This window comes from Lycium ferocissimum, chromosome 1, assembly GCF_029784015.1.
Source record: "Lycium ferocissimum isolate CSIRO_LF1 chromosome 1, AGI_CSIRO_Lferr_CH_V1, whole genome shotgun sequence".
NCBI classification, from domain to species: Eukaryota; Viridiplantae; Streptophyta; class Magnoliopsida; order Solanales; family Solanaceae; genus Lycium; species Lycium ferocissimum.
In genome coordinates this window covers 69,583,803-69,606,221 of record NC_081342.1, presented here as the reverse complement: position 1 = coordinate 69,606,221, position 22,419 = coordinate 69,583,803, and the positions used below count along the sequence as shown (strand labels likewise).

The 22,419-nt window shown below is 35.7% G+C and overlaps 4 protein-coding genes across 4 annotated transcripts; 2 read left to right on the top strand and 2 right to left on the bottom strand.

Annotated features, from left to right (window-relative positions):
* The first annotated feature begins 496 nt into the window (after nucleotides 1–496).
* LOC132058883 (ent-kaurenoic acid oxidase 2-like) lies at nucleotides 497–5,919 on the top strand. The gene is made up of 8 exons (XM_059451277.1): nucleotides 497–1,201; nucleotides 2,015–2,507; nucleotides 3,461–3,724; nucleotides 4,003–4,095; nucleotides 4,177–4,255; nucleotides 4,362–4,468; nucleotides 5,019–5,143; nucleotides 5,243–5,919. Exons 1-8 carry the CDS (start codon nucleotides 969–971, stop codon nucleotides 5,346–5,348), a joined length of 1,500 nt encoding a protein of 499 aa, XP_059307260.1. The 5' UTR covers nucleotides 497–968; the 3' UTR covers nucleotides 5,349–5,919.
* Nucleotides 5,736–7,958, bottom strand: LOC132058890 (glycine cleavage system H protein 3, mitochondrial-like). Its single transcript, XM_059451290.1, has 4 exons — nucleotides 7,709–7,958; nucleotides 7,388–7,476; nucleotides 6,512–6,682; nucleotides 5,736–5,995 (listed from the first exon to the last, which is right to left on the bottom strand). The coding sequence occupies exons 1-4, from the start codon at nucleotides 7,818–7,820 to the stop codon at nucleotides 5,870–5,872; spliced, it is 498 nt and encodes a 165-aa protein (XP_059307273.1). The 5' UTR covers nucleotides 7,821–7,958; the 3' UTR covers nucleotides 5,736–5,869.
* A 1,166-nt stretch (nucleotides 7,959–9,124) lies between these two features.
* Nucleotides 9,125–15,812, top strand: LOC132058875 (uncharacterized). Its single transcript, XM_059451264.1, has 7 exons — nucleotides 9,125–9,367; nucleotides 12,017–12,149; nucleotides 13,779–13,861; nucleotides 14,022–14,100; nucleotides 14,201–14,310; nucleotides 15,317–15,381; nucleotides 15,695–15,812. The coding sequence occupies exons 1-7, from the start codon at nucleotides 9,272–9,274 to the stop codon at nucleotides 15,786–15,788; spliced, it is 660 nt and encodes a 219-aa protein (XP_059307247.1). The 5' UTR covers nucleotides 9,125–9,271; the 3' UTR covers nucleotides 15,789–15,812.
* Nucleotides 15,813–16,855: 1,043 nt separating this feature from the next.
* On the bottom strand, nucleotides 16,856–20,687 carry LOC132058870 (mannose-1-phosphate guanylyltransferase 1-like). The gene is made up of 5 exons (XM_059451250.1): nucleotides 20,291–20,687; nucleotides 18,735–18,862; nucleotides 18,108–18,170; nucleotides 17,795–18,034; nucleotides 16,856–17,707 (listed from the first exon to the last, which is right to left on the bottom strand). Exons 2-5 carry the CDS (start codon nucleotides 18,843–18,845, stop codon nucleotides 17,036–17,038), a joined length of 1,086 nt encoding a protein of 361 aa, XP_059307233.1. The 5' UTR covers nucleotides 18,846–18,862; nucleotides 20,291–20,687; the 3' UTR covers nucleotides 16,856–17,035.
* Nucleotides 20,688–22,419: the final 1,732 nt, after the last annotated feature.

The following is a 22,419-nucleotide window of genomic DNA, read 5'->3' as shown; positions in this document are numbered from 1 at the left end:
ATCGGGTTTATTCAAATTCAGTAATCTAGGTGAAAATATACAATTTTTTATTTATTAATATTAGATCTGAACCATATGTTTTTAGAAGTACAATTCAATATTTATATATTTAAAACCTTAAAGGTCAAACCATCAAATTAAGGGTGAAGCTATTATCCTGCTTACGTGTTAGCAGGGGCGGAGCCAAGTGGTGGCCATGGTGTTCACCCGAACCCCCTTCGGCAAAAAATTACCATGTATACACAAGGTTAAAATTATTTTTTATATATAAATAGTAGATGTTGAACCCCCTTGGCTTTCTTGTTTTTTACACTTTTATATTTTTGAACCCCCTAATGAAAAATTCTGGCTCCGCCGCTGCGTGTTAGGTGGAATCACAGAATCCAATAGCTTTCGTCTAGATCTTATGTGTTAAAAAGATTTATTTAATATGTATATAAAATTATTTAGGACCCAGTGAGCTCTGTAATGACTACAACTTAAGTGAAAGTTCATCACCAAGTGAAATGGTCGAGATTATTCTTTCCCGCTTCGCCAACAAAGCTGCTTATACTGCCAACAAACCCAATGTCCTCAGGGCGAATTTATGTCTTCTTTAACATTCAAAATCTATAAACTCAAAATCCTTGTTTTGACCCCGATTACTTTCATCCAAACTAAAGTCTACTTTGCATTATTTTTCAAGCCATTTAGTATTACATGAAATTCTTTTTTTGAATGTCGTATACATTTAATTAAAAAATTTGGGTGAAGCGGCAGATGACACCATATGAAACATTCAAACAATGTGTGTCCACCACAAACAAGGCATAATTGTTTAATTCCAACGTTATGTCATTATATGCCGTCTATTTATGGCAAAATTGCTCTGTATGCATGTGACAAACTCTTTATAAAACCAATTGAATCATACTTATCTTTTGTATATGCAAAAATTAAACCTTTCTTGGTTTGCCTAAATAGTGAAAATGGAGTGTCATTTAGGATCAATATTTTTCACAGCTTTTGCAATTGGGATTTTTTCCATTTATTGTTTGCTAAAGAGAGCAAATGACTGGTTTTATACTAAAAAATTTAGTTCAAATAAGTATTGCATACCTCCAGGTGATATGAGCTGGCCATTCATTGGGAATATGTTTACTTTTTTTACAACATTCAGATATGGTGATCCTGAGTCATTTATCTCTCACTTTACTTCTACGTATGTCTCCTACTTTAATCATCCTTTTCTTTTAGGAAAAACGTTCAAAATACTCTACCATTATACGGAATATCTTAATTTTACCCTCCTTATACTTTAGGTCGCACGTTTTCAGAATTTTGAGTTTACAAGTTCTAGATTCTAGAAAAGGTAGTATATTGGGTTCTAGATAATATTTTTATACATATTAAGTGAATTTCTTAACACAATTCAGGATTTTGGCGAAAGCTATTGGTTTTGCTGAACCGTAGCTAACTCTAGCTCTGCCTCTATTCATACCCTTGTCATTAGCAAGTCATCTCGCATTTGTCATTTATCCTAACGCAGCTTCAACCTGAAGTATGTCGTACAAGGGACAATTTTATACCATGACCAAAAGCAAATGGGCAAATTTGAAAAAATTTCTCGAAGTTCTTGGATACATGGAATCCACTCAGTCCACTCTGGAGCTCCATTAAGGCCAAGGCAAAAACGAGACGATTTGCTAATACAAGGGTGTAAACGACCAAAAATTATAACAGATGATAATCCCGATACGTTTCATATAGTAGACAAACTAAATTTGTACATTTTCCCTTTCTTTTATTTTGTTACCGACCTTTCGTCTTGATTCATAAAGAGGAAAGACGTGCTCTAAAGGCATGCAATTCTTGATCTTAGTAGAATTCTGAAGGACATCGATTTTTCATCTTGCGCAAGGATAACTCTATTTTCTTAGACTCCATAATGGCTTAACTAAATTAATTTGATTTCTGTAGTGCTAACAATCTATCTAATATTCTTGATATTTGGTTGAAATATGAGATCATGAAGGTATGGACAGGGAGGAATGTACAAGGCATTTATGTTTGGAACACCAAGCATCATTGTCACAAAACCGGACGTATGCAAGAAAATCCTGATGGATGATGACAACTTTGAATTGGGCTGGCCAAAATCAGTGTTAAATTTAATTGGAAAAAAAGCCCTCCATGGAATTACAAGCCAGGAACACAAGCGTCTTCGCCGAATAACAACATCTCCTATAAAAGGCAAATATGCATTGTGTTTGTACCTTGGGCTTATTGAGGGAGTTGTTAAGAGTTCATTAGAAAAATGGGCTGCCATAGAAAAAGAAGAAGAACCAATTGAGTTTCTTAGTAAAATGAAGAAAGCTACATTTGAAGTGATCATAAGAATCATGATGGGTAGTGAGATTGATCCTCAATGGTTAGACAAGGTGGAAAAGGTGTACACAATTTATTTTCAAGGTTTTTTGGCTTTACCAATCAATCTCCCTGGTTTTGCTTATCACAAGGCATTCAAGGTTAGATCTATGTCCAGTTTCTTTTTTTGTTTTTTGAGAAATTAACTTAAAGGTCGTCCGTGTATATATATATATATATATATATATATATATAGTGTATAATATATGTATATTAACTAGCGATTGTAAAGATATTTGGCTGAGCGGAGAATGCAAGCTCCCCATTATTTACCTTTAGTTCCTTTCAATGGCATGCAAGGTTCTTAGTACTGAACTGACTGTACTTTTAAATTATGGGTTCAGACTTACTATTATTGAGATTTTGAGTGGTTTTCCACGTTTAAATCTGGATTTTGCGTTGAAAGTACCAGATTTCAATGAACTTTTAGCCGACATTTTGCATCCGCCCCTGCTTCCCATAGGTGGAGTCAGAATTTTAAGTCAGTGGGTGCAAAATACCACTGGACTCACCACTCTTTTGTGACAACTAATCGGTGCAAAGTTTAGTATAGACATAAATTTTTAAAATATATATAGAGTTGAAGTCGAAGACAATGCTTGTATATGAATCCGTAAACAAACACTTGCCCTTACACTTTCCCTAGAGTAGAGCTAAGCTTTTAAGTCATGAGTGGGGTGCAAAGTACCACAGTTGCGAATATATATCTGTTATTATACATTGTGTCTACACTTATCATACATTGAGTATACATCGACGGCATCTATAATCTAATATGGCTAGGCGAGCGAAATTTATTTTAGCCAGCTGGATAAAAATGTTAAGATCACATATAAAATTTAAAAAGTATCCGTCTAAAGTTTAAGTTGAAGGCCAGTTGTGCCTAGTAACTGAACATTTGCCCCTGCATTTCCCCTAGTAGAGAAAATGGAAAACTATGCTTATCTGAAATTTTAAGTGGTTGAAGATGAGCTTTAGTTTATAGTCATTAACATTTTTTTTTGTGTGTGTGTGTGTTTTTTCTTCTTTTTTTCCAATTGTGGTTTTAATTTAGGCTAGGGAAAACCTGGTGAAGATATTTCAATCAGTAATAGATGAAAGGAAAGTCATGAACATGAAGGATGAATCAAGAGCAAAGTGCAATATGGTGGATTTGATTATGGCCGTTGAAGACGAAGAAGGAAAAAAATTAAGCGACGAGGAGATCATCGACTTGTTAATCGTGTACGCGTTTGCAGGTCATGAAACAACTGCTCATACTGCAGCATGGGCAATTATGTACTTAGAACAACATCCTGAATTCTTACAAAAAGCAAAGGTATTATAACAAGTCATTTGTACTCTAAACAAGTGTTTTGTTACTACAATTAAACTTCTCTATAACAACATCGTTTGTCTAGATATTTTTTGGCTGTTGTAGCCCAATGTTGTTATAGAGATCATATAATATAACATAACATGAAAATAGGTTCTAAAGAAAACTAGGCCACTATAGTGACATGTTGTCATATAAAATGACCGTTATTGAGATGTCTGACTGTATAAGACTATAAGTTACTAACTTGTATGTACCTTTGAGAAATTCTGTGTTTTCAGGAGGAACAAGAGGAAATTGTTAAGACAAGGCTGCCTAATTCGGATAGAAATCTTAGCTACGACGAGATTAGACAGATGAAATTTCTAACCAAGGTAAAATAGTCTAATAGTATGAGAATGCACCTTTTAAAGTTCAATATTTTTTTAACATATAGATTGTATTGTAAATGCAAGGTGATCGATGAAACGCTACGCTGCTCTAATGTCACCTTAGCGATTTATAGAAACGCGAAAAGAACAATCAACATGAATGGTAAACCTCGCCCTTTCCTCTTGTCTTCACCTTCTTTTTGCCAAAACTTTTTTTGACAAAATAAGATGTCTTATGTACTAAAAGGGATTTGTTTTGGGCGATATAGGGTACACAATACCAAAAGGATGGAAGGTATTGACTTGGATAAGGCAAGTTCATTTGGATCCTAACAATCATGTGGACCCCAAAGAATTTAATCCTTCAAGATGGGATGTAAGTATTAAGCAATATATAGGTCCTCACATTGATTTTCTTTACAACAACAACTACTACGCCTCAATCTCAAACAAGTTAGGGTCAGTTTGCATTTATTTTCTTTACTACAACTACTCTTCATAGTAAACAAGTTGGGTTGGCTTGCATTGATATTCTTTATTCCTTTCAAATCCTTACCAATTTTTTCCTCATTGTTTTGGTCTTAATCCTCTAACTCTACTAGTTGTTACTAGCTTGTTTCTTGCATAGAGTGAGCTTTTTCACTCGTTAGACTCCTCCTAAGAAGGATGATAACCAAGATTTTAGAGGCGGATCCAGGACTTTAACTTGATGGATTCATCCTTTAAATTCTCTAACTCTGAACTTTTTGTACTTTTGAATTTGTCAAAAAAATTTGTGTTTTTCATATTAGAAATTGATGTTTATGTCAAAAATACTGGCTTTGGTTGAACTCGTAGCTAATAAGCTACATTCGCCATGGAAGATTTGGTCAAGGTGAAAATCTAACTTTTATGGCTAAGGAAGTTACACATTTGATTCTGTGCAGGATGATGAAACCAAGCCATTTAGCACGTTTCTTCCCTTTGGAGCAGGACCTCGGTTGTGCCCGGGAGCAGAGTTGGCTAGGCTTGAAGTTTCAGTGTTTCTTCACTACTTTCTTCTCAACTATAGGTACTAACATTATAAACACATTTCAGTTCTGCAACTTCACATAATCCAATTGATTTTGTGTATTAATGCATAATTGGCCTTGAACTTGTTCTGCTGCAGGCTCGAGCGGGTTAATCCAGAAACAAGTGTGACATATCTACCAATTCCTAGTCCTACTGATAATTGTCTTGCAACACTCAAAAAGATCTCAACATCATGTCAATAAAAATTGCCTCTTTTCTTGATTTCATGTTGAGCCTTAACCACATTCTTGTTCATTGGGGTACCATGTTCTCATTGTATTCTCAAGGGGATTTTAAAACCTGTTTGTATGCGAATCAGGCCAAAGCTATGTTGCTCGGATTCTTCAAAAATGCCAAAAGTAGTGTATTTTTGGAGGATTCGAGACGAGTGCACAACATTTTGGAAATTCCAAGCAACATAGGGCCAAAGCAGTGAGGAAGATTTTGCTAGCAAGATTATGATTATTTTGTAAGGTCAAAAACATTTCTGCGTGGACCAACTTCAATATGACGAAAATTACTACAAACTATTGGATGATAAAAATCATAAGTAAAAAAATTCAATCACAACTCTGCTGAGGCGAAGACAATACCAGAAAAGTGGATCTTATTATATATGTTTGTAGAATTTTTAAAAAGTGACAGGAAGTTTGATCACAATATCTCAGGCCTTAACCAGGCAAAAGTTAGTCTAAAAGGTGAATTCAAAGATCACCTTCAAGTTTTAATGACTTTCCTCTTCTTCACAGAATTTTGTGTACTCTTTCGCCCCCATCAAAGGTTCGAGTTCTGATGGACTGCTCGGCTTCACTTTAATCATCCATCCGTCTTCATACGGGCTCGAGTTTACCTTTATTGCAGAAGTTGACAAAGAAACATTGAAAAATCATAAGGAATATGTCATTTCAAGTTTTCAAACCTATGTTGGTCGGACTTTCCAGAAATGCTGCCTCACCCGTGTCGGATCCTCCAAAAATGCACTACTTTTGGAGGATCCGACATGCACTAACAACATTTTTGAAGAGTCCAAGCAACATAGATTTCAACTAGCCGAAATATGCAGGAAAAACAAACAAGAGGAACTTGGAACATCAATTTGTAATATTGATCTTGTTTGCAGAAGATGAAAAATCACAAGGAATATAACATTTCAGTTTTCAACTATGTTGGTCGGACTTTTCAAAAATGTTGCCTCACCCATGTCGGATCCTCCAAAGTAATCCTCCAAAAATGCACTACCTTGGAGGATCCGACACGCACCAAGGGCGTTTTTTGAAAAGTCCGAGCAACATAGATTTCACTACCTGAAAAATGAAGGAAAGAAATAAGAAGTACTAGAAATACATATCAGTTAGTAGATATTTACCAAACCAGGTGTTTCAGTAAGCTTTGTGTTGACCTCAACGATCTCGCCCGAGATTGGAGAGTTAATGTCACTGGTGGCTTTCACACTTTCAACAGCTCCAAAGCTGCTTCCACTTGACACAGAAGTACCAGTTTCTGGCAGATCCACAAACACCACTTCTCCCAAATGATCCTGAAAACATCCATTTAAGACTTAGAACAGCTCTAAATGAAATACATTTCCAAACTATGTAAATATGAATTCAACATTGATATCTGTTGAAATGCATTACAATTTCACATTAGCATTCTGTTAATAACATCCCTTATTTCCTTAAGGATTTAACTCATATACTTAAGGATTTAACTCATATACAGTGACAGTTGTAAAGAATTTTTACACTATCAGTGTACTGTAACATGTTGTAGCAGGTAATCTCCGATATTTTGCACATCGCTAATCCCATTTTTAAGGACTGGTACCTGTAGTTATGTTTTAGGCTACCTATAGTGCCAGAAAATGTTCACCTTGTGAAACTCATCACACCCCCCTCCCCCCAACCCCCACCCACAACCCACCCAAATTAGATATTTGACATTCAATAGAGAACTATATGCAGATGAAACATGTGGTATTTTAGTGGAGAAGGGTAGAGAGGTGAGGCTATTACGTTTTGAATTGTGGGCCACATGACCCATGGAAGAAATTCACAAAATGCGTATAAAAATTAAATTCAGAACTCAATTATTGACACTTGATGTTGTTATCCTACAATTCAATTCAGAACCCATAAGGTTCAAATCTCTGCTCCGCCTCTGAGTCATAGCTCTCGGGGATTTCTCAATTATCAAAGAAAATGCGGAGAACTATACGGAAAGTACTCTAGACAAGAAAAACCTGAGCATGATCAGTGATTCCAACTGTTGCCACTGAGCCCTCATGCTTCACCCATTCATGTGAAGATGCATACTTCAGCCCTTCAAGAACTGCAGAATTGCAATATATCCAAGAAATTCAATATGAAAAACAACAAAGAAAAATTAACCAAAATAATCACTCACTCAACCTCTTAAAGTAAAAATAATCGGCGAATGTATAATATGTGTATAACTGTGTGTAATCAGTGTATAATCTATGTATACCGACTAGGAAAAATAAACAGTAAATCCGGCTGGCTATTTGTGAAAAAGGATTAGACCAATGAGTTGAAAGAATTACCAGTAGAAAAGCATCTAGTGAGTGAAAAAGCAGGGGCGAAATTGGTTCTTGAAGCAGTGGAGGAGACTCTAAGTGCATTGGCTGTTGAAGAAGCCCACATTCTTAGAGCCATTTCTGATTTTCTTTCTAGTAGTGTCACAAAGGGATAGAAAGGTTATTGCTATATACTTTGGTTATTATTATCTAAGATTGAATGGTGGAAAATGAAAGCCTCATCTTAAAGTCTGAGAGATCAAATGATTATATACTCTTTATCTTTTTGGTAATGACAGAGTAATGACCTGAACATGCAACATTATAACATGTTATTAAATGTAGATAGAGATAATTGACCTTGAGTACTACCTAAAAGAATGACTGTAAAGGGTAGCCTTAATTCTGCTGCTTTGAACCACAAGTATTGTTATCCTTCTTGTTGGGATACACAAGGGCAACATGGGACCACTATGGACAGTGACAGCCAATAGATCTTCTCTTTTTCTCTAATAACCATTTGGGGTATGGAACCGGGGGCGGACCTAGAGGCTTGTATATGGGTTCACGGGAACCCAATAGCCTTGTCCATATCATGTATAAATAATAAGAAACCTACTAAATATTTATAAATAGTTGACAGAGAACCAATATTATTATATACTATTAATTTGAGGTTGTTTTAGGAACTCAAACTCTAAATTGTGAATCTGTCTCTGTCGCCACCAATAGATCTCGGGTCAATTTGAGTGCATATCAACTATTTTTATCAAGCACTTGCTACTTTTTACAGTCACATATACCAGGTAATATCGTCCACCAAAACTTGGGCAAATGAGGAAAAATCACAAATTTCGTTTTCTGATGGAGAGTAAAAGTGTTAAGTTTTAGCAAATTTAGAGGACCAAACCTATCAACTGCATACTTAAAGGACTATATTGACCTAACCTCAACTATAATGGACCATTTTTGTCATTTTCACTCGATATCTTCCCCTTTTTTTTCCGAGGAAATTAGTTAAAAGGAAAAAGGTCAAAAACACCCTCTACTTTGGGAAATTACAAATTTAGGTAAAAAATATCCCTCCCGTCATTAATGTTTTCAAATATACCCCTGTCTTAACGGAAATTCTCAAAATAAGCCGATTTCATTTTTAAACCCATTCCATTTAAACCCGACCCAATTAAAGAAAAAACTCATATGGTTACCTGCTCCTGTGCCTAGTGACTCCAGATGTAGGATTCGGTTGCATATGAGTTTTTTACGTAGTTGGATCGGATTTAAATGGAGTGGATTTAAAAATAAAATTGAATTATTTTGACGGATTTGGGAATTTCCCTTAAGACACGAGTATATTTGAAAAACTAGATAGATATTTTTGACCCAAATTTATGACGGAGTATTTTTTGACCGTTTTGCCCAATGAAAAGGGTCTTCCAACTTTGCATTGAATAGTCAAAAACGAACCCGTTTACAAAGTCATTCGGTAAACAGTCCGTAGTTTTGACGTCCGATCAATTTTTCGGTGCCGGTGATCCTATCCATAGCAAAAAACCTCTGAATTTCACAATTGAAATTAGGTTTTATTAAATGGGTGAAATTGAGGAGAATAAAATGGTAGAAATATTTCTCAAAATAATCGGTCCTTCTCCACCTTGTCGCCTTAATGTTCCTTCTTCTATCAAGGTACATACTTCCTCTACATATTATTGCCTCGATATTCGTGCAAAATTATTATACTGAGGAAAAAATCTAGGAAAATAGCACAGAATTGTACAATTGAATTTCTACTAGTTGGAATTGAAATAGTTAAGGCAAATTGTTATTTTTTTGGAATGATCTAGACTTGAAATAGAGTGTAATAATGGATATAGAAGATTCACACAGTAAAGATTAGAAATATGTGGGCATACTAGGAGAGATAGGATTAGAAATGAGGATATCTGGGATAAGGTGGGAGTGGCCTCGTTTGGGGAATGAGATGCGGGAAGCGAGGTTGAGATGGTTCAGGCATGTGCAGAGGAGATGCACACGAATGTCCCAGTGCGGAGGTTGGCTATGTATGGTTTTAGGAGAGGCAGATGTAGGCTGAAGAAGTATCGGGGAGTCCAGTTTATTGAGGATATGATCTTAGATAGGGGGTTATGGAGGATACGAATTAGGGTAGAAGGTTAGTAGGTAGTTGAGCGTTGTCCTACTTATTCTTTCATACTAGTAGTCATAGTATTATTCTTGTCCTTCGATTTCTGCTACTATCTGTTATTTCTTGTACTTCAATTGTCGTATTATTTTGTGGTAGTTATAGCTTCTTTTTTTTCTAGACAGCTTTATCATGCTTTTTACAGTATTTTTCCATGTCTTTTATACTGCTTTGAACTACTTGTCCTTATGCCGAGTGTCTACCGAAAACAACATCTCTACCTCCCAAGGTAGGGATAAGGTCTGCGTACACTCCACCCTCCCCAAATTCCACATTGTGGGATTTCATTGGTTATGTTGTTGTTGTACATAGTGAACTCATAGCTGATGTGGAATTGAGGTGTAGTTAATTAATTGATCGAATTATGATTCCTATTTCGAGGCACACTGAGGAAAATGTGTTTGTGTATCTATTTTCCGATGAGCAAACTTTTTTAGGAAGATGGCGAATCAGTGCAAAGTATGAAGTTTGAGATGGAGTATAATGCTGAAAAGTTATTTTCTTTTTCCTTAAATAAATGCTGTGATAGTTGGACAGAGAAAGTTTGCAGGATAGTGGATTGATCTTCATGGCAAAACTAGTGAACTTAAGGCGGCGATGAAAGTACAAATCAACTCTGGCATGCTTCATTTATACCTAGTTAATCAGGATTGAACTAATAAAAGAGCAATAGGACTGCATAAGGAGGACGCATAAGAAAGTAATATGTGCTGAAGCAAGAGAAGATTATTAGCTTAATGAGCATGGCCTTAGAGAGAACCTCGTCTAGTACATGGATATGTGTAATTAGAGTGTGATTTTTTTTCCGAAGGTAATCAGAGTCTGATAATGAGATAAGTTTGAAACTAATTGAGAATCTTTGTGGCGGGTTAGAAAGCAAAACCGAAATGGCAGTAAGTCACTAGGTTGTCACCTTGTGGTCAAGCCAAAGATTAGAGTAAATCTAGTTCGAGTTGTGAGTTTGACCTGATTTGATGTCAAGAGAGATCAATTTAGTATTCTGATAGGCTAGTTCTGATTTCTCATGTGACAAGTATCAAACAATTCGAATTATTTATAGAGAGCTATGTTACTCGGACTCTTCACTTTCGGTGCCGCACCAGTGTCGACACGACATGGGTGTGGGTGTGGGTGTGGGATCCGTACCCGATCTGGTCAACCGATTTGGATACTTTGACCAAAATCGACGGAGAAATTGGGGACAGATTCAATGATTTCTTTAATCAAAACAAAAGCTAAGGTGAAATTGAAGAAAATGGATACCTTGTATCTAGAAATTTCTATGTCACTCCTTTTCCTTTTATCTCCTTCCCCGGATTCTCCCTTGATCAATATTTTTCCTTAAGTTTTCCACATAATATCTCATAATTTAGGTTTTATAACCCTATTTTTAGATATTTGAATTTGTTTTAGCCGAATCCCCGCACCCGTATCCATAACTGGATCCATATCCCCGAATCTTAAAATTTAGATCATGAAGGATCCGACCTCTAGATTCTCACCCGTATCGGACACCCGCACCTGAGTCCAAGCAACTTAGATAGAGAGTCTACATAGAACAGAATTTGGATTACTGAATGCACCCCAAGGATGTGGCATAAGGTCAATGAAGTCGGTGCAAGCTTTGGAGTCGAGGGTTCAAATCCTAGTAGAGACAAAAAAACACTAGGTGATCTCTTCCCATATCTCTGCCTAAGCCTTGGTGGGCAGAGTTGCCTGATAACTATGCTGGTGGGAGGTAACAAGTACCCGTGGAAGAGTTGATGTGCGCGCAACCTGGGTCCCTTCTAGCTAGTTATTTCACAAGTGACCCTGTCTTCCCTCCGGTGAGCCGTGTGATGACCCAGAGACCACTGTTATTTAAAAAAAAAAAAAAAAAAAAAAAAAAAAAAAAATTGAATACAGAAATTTAAAAGGTGTTGATATCTAAGGTGGCTTTTCGTCTGAGTTTTTGCAAAAAATCAAAGAAACATCTTCAGTGTCTTGGTTTTTTCCTAAATCATTAGAAAAAGGTTGTAGTAGTGCATTAAAAGATATTGTTTTGGACCTATCTTGTTGGCTGTCATTTTCAATGCCTATAAGTTAAATTCCTGTAGTTGTTTTGGGTATGCTTTGACATCTTCTGTGGCATCTAGGTACATGAATTGAGAAAGATGATTGCTGGGAATCGACATATGCCTATTGAAAACTTAAGACTTGTTCTGCGAGGAAATGTATTGCATGATAGTGAAAGTGGAGATGATGTAACAGTCCAACTCAACAACGGAGGTCCTTTTCCTTTTGAACTTATTGATTATCAAAGTTGAAATAATCATTTTGCACAATATATTCTAACAACTACATAGGGGAGGATCTTATGTATGTGAGATATAGAGGTATCGTTATGTTTGATCTCGTTTTCTTCTTGTGGTTAGAATTAGTAGGAAAATGCACACATGTATAAGTTTGAAGATTATTCTAACGAACTGTCTGTTTTGTTGCATATTCATTCTGCTTGCATGGTGAAAAAAAGGGACTTTGCTTGCATGATTTAGGGTGCCTCATGCTACTTTTCTATCTGAATCTCCTAGTCACTGTTTTAAGTGCTGTAGTTTTTAGTTGGTCGTGTTCCTATTTTCCTTAGCTTTCTTATTGCTTGCTCACATTTGGTGCACTTTCAAATATGCCACAGAGTTAGTTTGTATTTTACATTTCCATCATAAAGTTAGAACAACAACAGATGTGGTCGATGAGGTAGAGGGTCTGCAGATACTCGTCTAGCTCCTCTGCCCCAACCTTCCGTGTAGGCTCCTGCTCTGCCGGAGCTAGATCTTGTTATCTTATATTTTCATCCTCCAACTTGTGGCGTTTTAAATATATAATTTCTGCAGACATAGGGAAACAACTTGGTTATATGTAAGTCTGAAGAAATTGTAGAAAGTAGACCAGTTCGAAGGTTCTGTTTGTTTCTGAATTTGCATTGAGTGGCACTGCTCAGAAAATCTCGATCAAACAAGAAAACTGTAAAGAATCTATGTCAATTGTTAAATTCAGATGTATTACTTTACTCTTTTTTTGGTGCAATATGGCTCCATTTAATGATGTAGGAGCCATGTTAGATTTTTTTAGCACATTACAAAACCCGCAGTGTTTCTGTACTGTACTCCTCATACTTACTTCATGCTGATATCTATACTCATCTTTTACCGATAACAAAAAAACAACACAACAACATACCCAGTGTAATCCCACAAGTGGGGTCTAGGGAGGGTAAGATGTACGCAGACCTTAGCCCTACCTTTATGGGGTGGAGAGGTTGTTTCCAACAGACCCTCGGCTCAAAAGAAAAAGAATTTGAAGCAGGATTGCAAGAAAAATATATGGCAGCAAAATCGCAAGATACAAAGCAAATGAAGCAACGGATAGTAACACACATTAAAGAATAAGAAACTACTTACTAAATAATACTACTAATAAGGAGAAGTGGAGGGGAGGCTACCCCCTGCCTCTCCCACCTAAAGTGTGACACCACTCGGCTACCTACTAACTTTCTACCCTAGTCTTCGACCTCCATACCTTTCTATCTAGGGCCATGGTCCTCAGTCAGCTGAAGTTGTCCATGTCCCGACTAATTACCTCTCCCCAGTTCTTCTTCGGCCTACCTCTACCTCTCCTAACTCGTGTGAGATCAAAAGAAAAAACAAAAAATTGTATCAGTGGTTACAAGTGTTAAGAGTGCTAATGGCATAAATTTTTGTCTTGGGTATTCTGCACACATTTCTTTGCTGCACAGCTGAGTTATTTGCTTGATTTGTTCCTGTATGCTGTTCCACTTTCACATTCTCATCATTATTCTACAAGATCATAATTAATGAAACTTCTTTCTCTATAATAACAAGTTGAATTCATTATTTGTAGATTCACTGATTGTTGCTGTCAAACCAAAGCCACCTCCTAAGCATTTTCGTGATGAATTTGAGGATGACGATGATGATGAGCTGGTGAGGAGTAACTAAATGCCGCAAATGTATTGGAAGTTCAGTTGTTTTCTGTTTTGAAACATGAATCCAGCTCTCGTGTGCATACTTTTGTTTTTTCAGTTTTTCATTTTTTCATTTTGCAATGGTTTACAAGTTTTATTGTTCCCATTTCTATGAACAGAGGTTTCAGTTACACCCATCAACTAGTAAGTGGAAGAAGAAGCTTTTTTATTTACTACGTGAAAAACTGAAATTTCCAGGTGAAGCTCTGACTAGTTCTTTTCACATTTCTTATCGTTAACATGAATCTATCTTTTCATTCCTCTTACCTGTTCCATTTCCCTTTTTACTTGTTTGTAGATATGCTTTTGATGGTAATTTTCTCCATCAGTCCAAAGGCTTGGGTTATTATCTTGACTTGGTTCATTCTGGCCTCTATTGCGCGAAGATATGAAGTTGCACCTTTATTTGTAAGTTCAGCTATTTTGTCAATCATTTGCTGTGATATATAATTATATATGGCAGATCTACTTGTCTTATGATTCAGTGATTTTTGGGAACAGTATCCCAAAATGTAGACTGAATGTGCATATGCTTAGGAGCATATGTTGGGCTCTAAATACTTAGATAGAAAGAAGGATTATAACAAAAATAAATTGGGGCAGATCCTACTTTGTTTTACAGTAGCTGTCATGATGTCACAGACTGACAAGAGAGGATTGTTCTAGGGTAGATCCGTTACTTCCAACCAAGAGGTTGTGTGAGTTTTAGTCACCAACGGAATGGAAAAAGCCGCTGTTGGCGCCCCGGGGTTGGGGTGGGGGGGGGGGTGGGGATGGGGTTTACCAAATTAAAAAATAAAGGAAGTCTCAGACTTTCTATTAGCTTCTTATGAGTCACTTCCTGTTTTTCTGTAAGCGTTCAATAGACTGAACTGTCATTTTGCGGATTCTGTCATATAAAGTTGGCTTCTTTGTGCTTTGATTAAAGTGGGAAAACTAATGACATTTTGCTGAAACTGATACTTCTATTCCTCGATAAGCACTCAAGTATACATGGAAGATAATGGCACATTAATTTTGCTGTTTGTTGATCCTTATATTACCTTGAAACCAGCTTTGGAATTACCCAGATTATATTTACAAGGAGTTAGAAACAATTAAACATATTCGGTTCATAAAAGGATTAACTTATTTATTTGGGAGCTGAATATATACCACATACCATTTATATGTCTATTACTCTTAAAAAAGTTTATATTTACGAATAATTGAACAGCTAACTACCTGCAGCATGTCCAGATGTGCTGGGAAATCTTAGAATTGACTATCTAGGAGTTACATGAACTACTAAAACAGCCAAAAATTGCTTTACTTTTTGTCAACTTGAGAAAGCTGCTCCATGGAGAAGAATTCCTGTATGGTTTTGGAAAAAGAACATAGAAGTACTATTAAATCTTTTCTTAACTCAATGCAGTTACTGGCGACTGGATTCGGCCTCATCTTTTATAATCTTGGACACCGGAAGCAGGGAGAACTTAGGTATGTGATTTTATGGAAATATGAACCTTTAACAAATCTCTTTGTTCATTTTTGTTTACCTTTAAACTTCCACATTGATAAGCTTTTTTCCTTGTGTGTCTGGTTTTTCTTCTTAAACTGATGAGAAGATGGATTTCGTCGGAGCCACTTAGATACACATCTACTGCCTTATAGATTTATTTCGTTACGACTTCTGTTCTGCTTATTTCATGCTGTAACCTTATCTTCTTTAAGATCTGTTAGTTCCTCATAAAAATAGTATATGTGATTTCTTCTAAATATAGTCATCCTCAAACATTTTCCTTTTTTGCAGTGCATATTCTGTATTCAATGAAGATTTTCGAGAAATTCCAGGAACCCTTAATGCAGAACATATTGACAGAGATATTCGGGCAGGCCGATTTTGAGTCAGACTTTCAACATTCAAATGATGAATCAAATTCATTTTGTACCATGTTGAATAGTTTACTGCAGAATTAGTAGTTACTTTGCGCCATGTAAATGAAAATGATCATTTCTTACCTCCTGTACTCCACCGAAATGTTGTTGATCGTACATGTGAAAAGTTTAATGAACTTGACACCAACGAGCTAGCACCATATGTGGCGTTTTGCTTAAAGGGTGACTTAAGGTCCAGATATGTTTTCACCTGTATAGTGATGAAACAGAAGCCTCTACTGTAAATCTTATGTTTTAAGCCTCTGTTTTGGGGTATTGAATGTTTTATTGTGTGTCACATAGGAGAAAGGTTCTTCTAAAGGCACGGGTGGACCAAGTTTAGAAGTCATAGGTTTATATGAATCTAGTAACTTTTGCTCAGAGTTGCATATGTATTAAGAACTATACTAAATATCTATTAATATTTGATTGTGAATTTAATTAATGGAGCAAAATTTTGACTAGGAGGAGGCAAGAAATAGTAGGACTAGGAGAGTTGAAAATTAAGAAAATAGAAAAAGCTTATGAATCTTATGGTCTTAAGCTAAAAATAGGGCAATATACCAATGGTCTTTAAATCTTGTGGTCGTGTTTGAATGACCTTTAAATCTTGTGATCTTAAACATGATGTATGAATATTTTATTTAAAGAGTTACTATTATCTATAGAAAAGTAAAACACATATACATGACGTATGAATATTTTATTTAAAGAGTTATTATTATATATAGAAAAGTAAAACATAAATCGAAACAAATGGCAAACTTGTTTGAGGAAGTCCGCAAAAGATACAAATAACATACATTAGTCTGTTCAACCAAGGAGGTTAATTACCATACAAATGGAAGCATTCATGATTTAGTAATCCATTTACTATAAGAAGTAATCATATTAATACAAAGAACATTGCCTGCTTAAAGAGGAAGGGAAATGAACTATCCCATTTTAAGCCACTGAGAAATCAGCCAGACAAGTTCTAAGGAAATTGGAACCACAACTTTATACATGATTAATCGAAAGACTTAAAGAGAACCTCTAATAGAATTCTTTATTTGTATATACACCGAAAATTACAAACAGGCAAACCTTCGAAATTGAAAGACTTTCCCACTTTTACAATTGAAGAAGATGAACTTGAAAACCAACCAAATAAAGGAAAAGAAAAAACACATTTTGAAGAAACTAACTTATTGCTTCCTAGCACTAGAAATTACCCTCACATCACTATTTCTGGTTTCAGGATGCTAGATTTGATCTGCTTATGAGGTAAGACTACTCCACCATTGCTGTAAATTTCATCACAAACATGGACATCTTCTCCGAGAATGGTCATATTCTCAACACGAGCCCATTGTCCAACAGTTGAGTGCCAACCAATAATGGTACTTGAGACGCACGCGTGTTTTTTAACACGGACTCCACACATCACAGTGCAACGAGAGAGTCTAACCCCAGACTCAATCACGCAACCAGGGCCTATCGCAACATCTGGTCCAATCAAGCATCCTTCTCCAATTTTCGCAGTCTCATCCACTATGACGTTTCCAACAATATGAGAACCTGATGCTAGTTTCGGTGAAGATCTCTTCTTCAAAGAATCTAGGTAAAGTCTAAGACCAGTGATGTAATCCCTTGGCTGTCCAATATCCATCCAAAACCCCGGGAGGACCATAGCATAGAGCTTTTTCTCGGCAGCAATTTTTGGGAAAATCTCCTTCTCAATGGACGTTGGTTTTAATTGAATTCTGTCTAGAACGCAAGGGTCGAGCAGGTAAATGCCAGCATTGATCTTGTTGCCTACAAATAACTTAGGCTTTTCCACAAATCTCTCAACTTGGCCATTCGACTCTTCCATGACAACAACACCATATTTGGAAGGCTCATCCACCTGTGAATGATATTTACTTACCATGCATCATCCTCATAAATCTATCTATCTTGGGGAAGTTAAATTCAAACAGAAAAGGAAACTCACCTTTGTCACCATTAAAGAAGCCTCACCTCCATGGGATTTGTGGAATTCAATCATCTCTTTGAAAGGATATTCACTGATAACATCACTGTTAAGAACAAAAAATGGCTCACCAGAATCATCAATCAGCTTGTCTCTAGCCAAAGCAAGGGGACCTGCAGTCCCAAGTGGTTCAGTTTCTTGAGAACAGGTAATCTTAATCCCAAGTTTTGTCTCAAATTCTTTCAAGAAGTTCAGCATCACCTGCATGCGTCAAACAGCGTTTACATGTTGCTCATTATATATATTTAAGAACTCTAAATGGTAAGAAGCTTACCTCAGGCTGGTAGTTAATAGCCAAGACCACTTCAGTCACTCCAACAGCCTTGAGAGCCTCAATCTGACATACAAAAAGACGAATACTTCAGCTTAATTTCTTTTTCACCAGCAAAAAGCAAATTCTTACTTAGATTTTCCTTATAAGCCCTGATATTCCAGGACATAGGACCCCTGAAACTTTAAATGAGGAGGACAGGTTTGGAATCATTTAGACAAATTTAATTTGAAAATGTTGGGTGACTGTGACAGACAAGGTATGCCAAATCCAATTATATCTAATATAAATCCAAATGAGCTGAAGTTGTCAAAATTCAAATAAACAACTAATACGATGGAAAGCAATATTAGGAATTTGCTTAAAAGGCACATCTCTATGAGTAGGTTTTGTATTAGAAAAATCTTTATAAAAGAATCACTGATATGTGAAAAAGGGCAGCCGGGTGCACTAAGCTCCCGCTATGCCAGGCTCTAGGGAAGGACCGGACCATTGACCACAAGGGTCTATTGTACATAGTCTTACCCGCATTTTAAGAGGTCATTTCCAGCAAATAACCTTGACCTCCTGGTCACATGGCAGCAACTTTACCAGTTACGAAAATAAATGAGGCTAACCAGAAAATGTTACCTGATGCAAAATCATGGGCTTGTTAGCAAATTCAACAAGTGGCTTTGGGACACTAAGAGTCAATGGCCTCAGCCGAGTACCAAAACCTCCTACAAGAATAACTGCCTTCATTCTAATTTCTCAAAATCCTGCTAATACTACGACAGAATTTCAGCACAGTTAGAGAAGAAAAGATGTACTAAATTTAAAATGGGCTCTCTCCTTTCCACATTTATCCAGCCAAAAAAGGAAGATAGGTGCAGGACTATGGAACCGACATCCATACAGAAGAAGCAAATGATGAAAGCTCACTATTACTCTCACCTATATGTAATAAGATCGGTTGTCCATGACAATTAGTAGCTTATTATAGAGATAGTCATGCATATAATGTTCAACTTGAAGACAAGATTATTATAGCAAATGTCCAAACTTACACATGAATCTTGAAATGAGCTGAAGTCATAAAGTGGTTCAATAAAGTCAGTCCAAGAGGAGTAGAAGACAAAATCCCAGACTGGATCACTCAATTCCATCCAACTTTTCATATGTTTTCGTAAATAGTGTGACTTGAGTTAGACAGTTAGTAACATAACACAATGCTTCTTAATTGGCTTTCTCTGAAATTTTAAAGAAAGGATTGAAGATGCTATTAAAGTTGGATGGAACTCACATAACACTATTCTTGTTATTCACCTTTTACACCTGTTATTTTCCTTGTTTAGCTCTACCATTATCTTGCAAAAATATGGAATTGAAATTTAATCTTTAACTTCGCGCAGAAGCATAAAAAATACATACATTTCCCTAATGGAAGTAGGAAAAACAAGTCTCATAAGTGCCAAACATTTATTTGATACCAAACACACCCTATATGTCCTTTGGGATAAAAGACAAAAGGAAATGAGGTTAGCGGGGACAGTTGGGGAAGTAGCGAAACACCTAATTCCAGCTGTATGCCTAAAGAAAGAAACAAAGATGTAACCGGAAACTCGGGCATAAAAGCAAATTCAGAAGATGACATTGAAGTTTTAGCTAACATCTGTTATACAAACTCAAATACCTCATCGAAATCCTTAGCACTACAAAAATATACAACCCAACATAATATATTACACCTATATAGCCATATTTTTCAGTTTACATTCGCATAAACAACTTCTTTTTTCCTCAAAAGTGCTTATACACGCAAGATACAACATTATGCGACATTATACTAACATCACACAACATTATACACTTATGGTAAACAATGTGTCCACCTTGCATAAAAGTGTATAAGAGGGGTTTAAGGAAAAGCTGGGCTAAACCGGGTAATTAAGGAAAAACTGGGCTAAACCGTTCTTTCCCAGTAGACAGAGAACGTAATTTTCCCAAAAATGAGAAATCAGATCCTAAGGAGCACATTACACATTAGCCAAACGGAACACATACGCAGTATAGATCTCCCATACTCCGGAAAGTTGACACAGAATAGTTGAAAAAAGTAACATACGTAAAATGGTTCATTTTCATTTGTTCCAGAGATATCATGACAAACAGGGCTTTATGAGGCACTATATCGTCTTTAATTTTACATCATTCATAAGCACCACTCACATTTTGCTGGATACCTCATATTTTAACTGCAAAAAGAAAAATTATTTAGGCACAAGTAATAAATAAGAGAATACTATTGCGAGCCATAGAATTTCTCAATTCTAACACAACGTACTTATTAGATTGAATATACTTATTCGATATAATAGAACGATTTTGCCATATCCAGACTAATACCAATCCAAGTCATTTCATAAATAAAATGTGACCGATTAACCAACAAAGTCTCTTTGGTTATTTCATCCGCAAAAAGGAAGTTAAAGGAATAGGTAAACAGTAGCGGTAACAGCTATAACTACTATAAAATGCATATAATTCTTTCACTTGTGCATTGCCATACTTTTATTTCTTTCTGTTAAGCTACAATGTCATCATTATTAAGAATATAATCAGTGTCCTCTTAATTGTGATATGATAGGCTTTGGGGCATCTTGTTTTGTTTCCATACTATCTAGAGTGCAAATACAAAATAATGACGCTATATTTTGCTATAAAATTATTTAGAATGAACATAAAAAATACAAATTCATATATTTGTACTAAATAGCAGATCAGACATATAACCAATATTTAAGAATCAACGCTAGTTAACTTATGGTGAGAATATCGTTATTTATTTCCATGCCAAAGTAACTTACATTAGGCACTACTTAAGTAGAAAATTTTCATATTGGCGTTTGAACAAATAACCACATACATGTACAGAATCTACCAAGAAAGAAAGAACCATATATCCATAAATCAAATACAAAATCATTAATACTGAACTAAAATTAAATTAAAATAATTAAAGTACAAATGCAAGAGAATTTCAGAGGCAGAATGAATTCTTAATGAAAAAACATAAGAAAACCAAGCATAATTCAGAGAACACGTGGCTTGCTAAAACGGTAGTTATACACGTGTTCACAGTTGAAAGCAAAGAAATTAGTTTGCCAATGAGATAAGCCCAAATTCTGTAGTACAATTAACAACCCTCTTTGTACAACTATTCATTTCGTACACCTCATTTCTATTATATAAAATATAATATAATGCTTCCTTTATTTTAATTTATGTTAACCTATTACTATTCGAGGAGTTTATGAGGTGATTCTTTAACCGCGTTTTCCTTATATTTTTTCTAAATTATTTGAATTTTAAATTTTCATGATTCATGACTTATAACACTTTTTATGTAGTTTTTAAATATATAAATTTCATTTTCACAATCTTTAAAAAACTATGTCAAAATTTACGGTTAATTTTTTTTAAAGTTTGAACTTCATACTCCGAAAAGGTTCACATAAATCGAAACGGAGGGAGTAATAATAAAATAATAAATATAGTAAGAAAAGTTGAATTTCACATTAGTTACATTATTTTTAGTCTAAAATTGCTGGTAGTTGGGGATCTACAGTCTACTGAGCTTATTCTAATGCACTAATAAATATCTATCCTTTTTCTTTTAATAAATAATAATTCCCACACATTGTTATGGACAAAAACGTGTAAAATGAAGTTTGGATTAAGAGATAAATGTGATCTCATAAGATTTAATGACAAGTGTTAAATCTTTATTATTCACCTCGTTTTCACGTACTTATTTTGATTTTACAATTCCAACATCCTCAAGAACAAAATACTATGCTAGGATGACCTCTACATTTCGTCAGCTGAGTTGATTTATCCACGCTTCTGTAATTTATTTATTAGAGGCGGATCCAGGCCCAATTATGTGATTTTAATTCAACTTATTGCATAATTTTTGTTCGAACTAGATATACATATGCGGTTTGATTTGATATTGTTATTTGCTCTTGTCCGTTTTGAGGTGGTTTTCATTTACCAGCTCCACGTAGGTGTTGTAAATTTCTATGACTGAATCTTTCTGGCCTAGGTGAACATTTTTTTTTTAATATATTAAAGAGAGTCTCTCTAACAGGTGAAAAGTGGTTTATGTCCACGAACGATCATTCCAGGCTCGGTTCCGATAACGCAGTATATATGAGGAGTCAGTAGTTAGGCATTGGATCAGGGGCAGAGCTAGGTTGAGCCAAGGGGTTCACCCTTCGGGAAAAAATTACACTGTATATACTAGGTTAAAATTATTTTTCTATTCATGTAC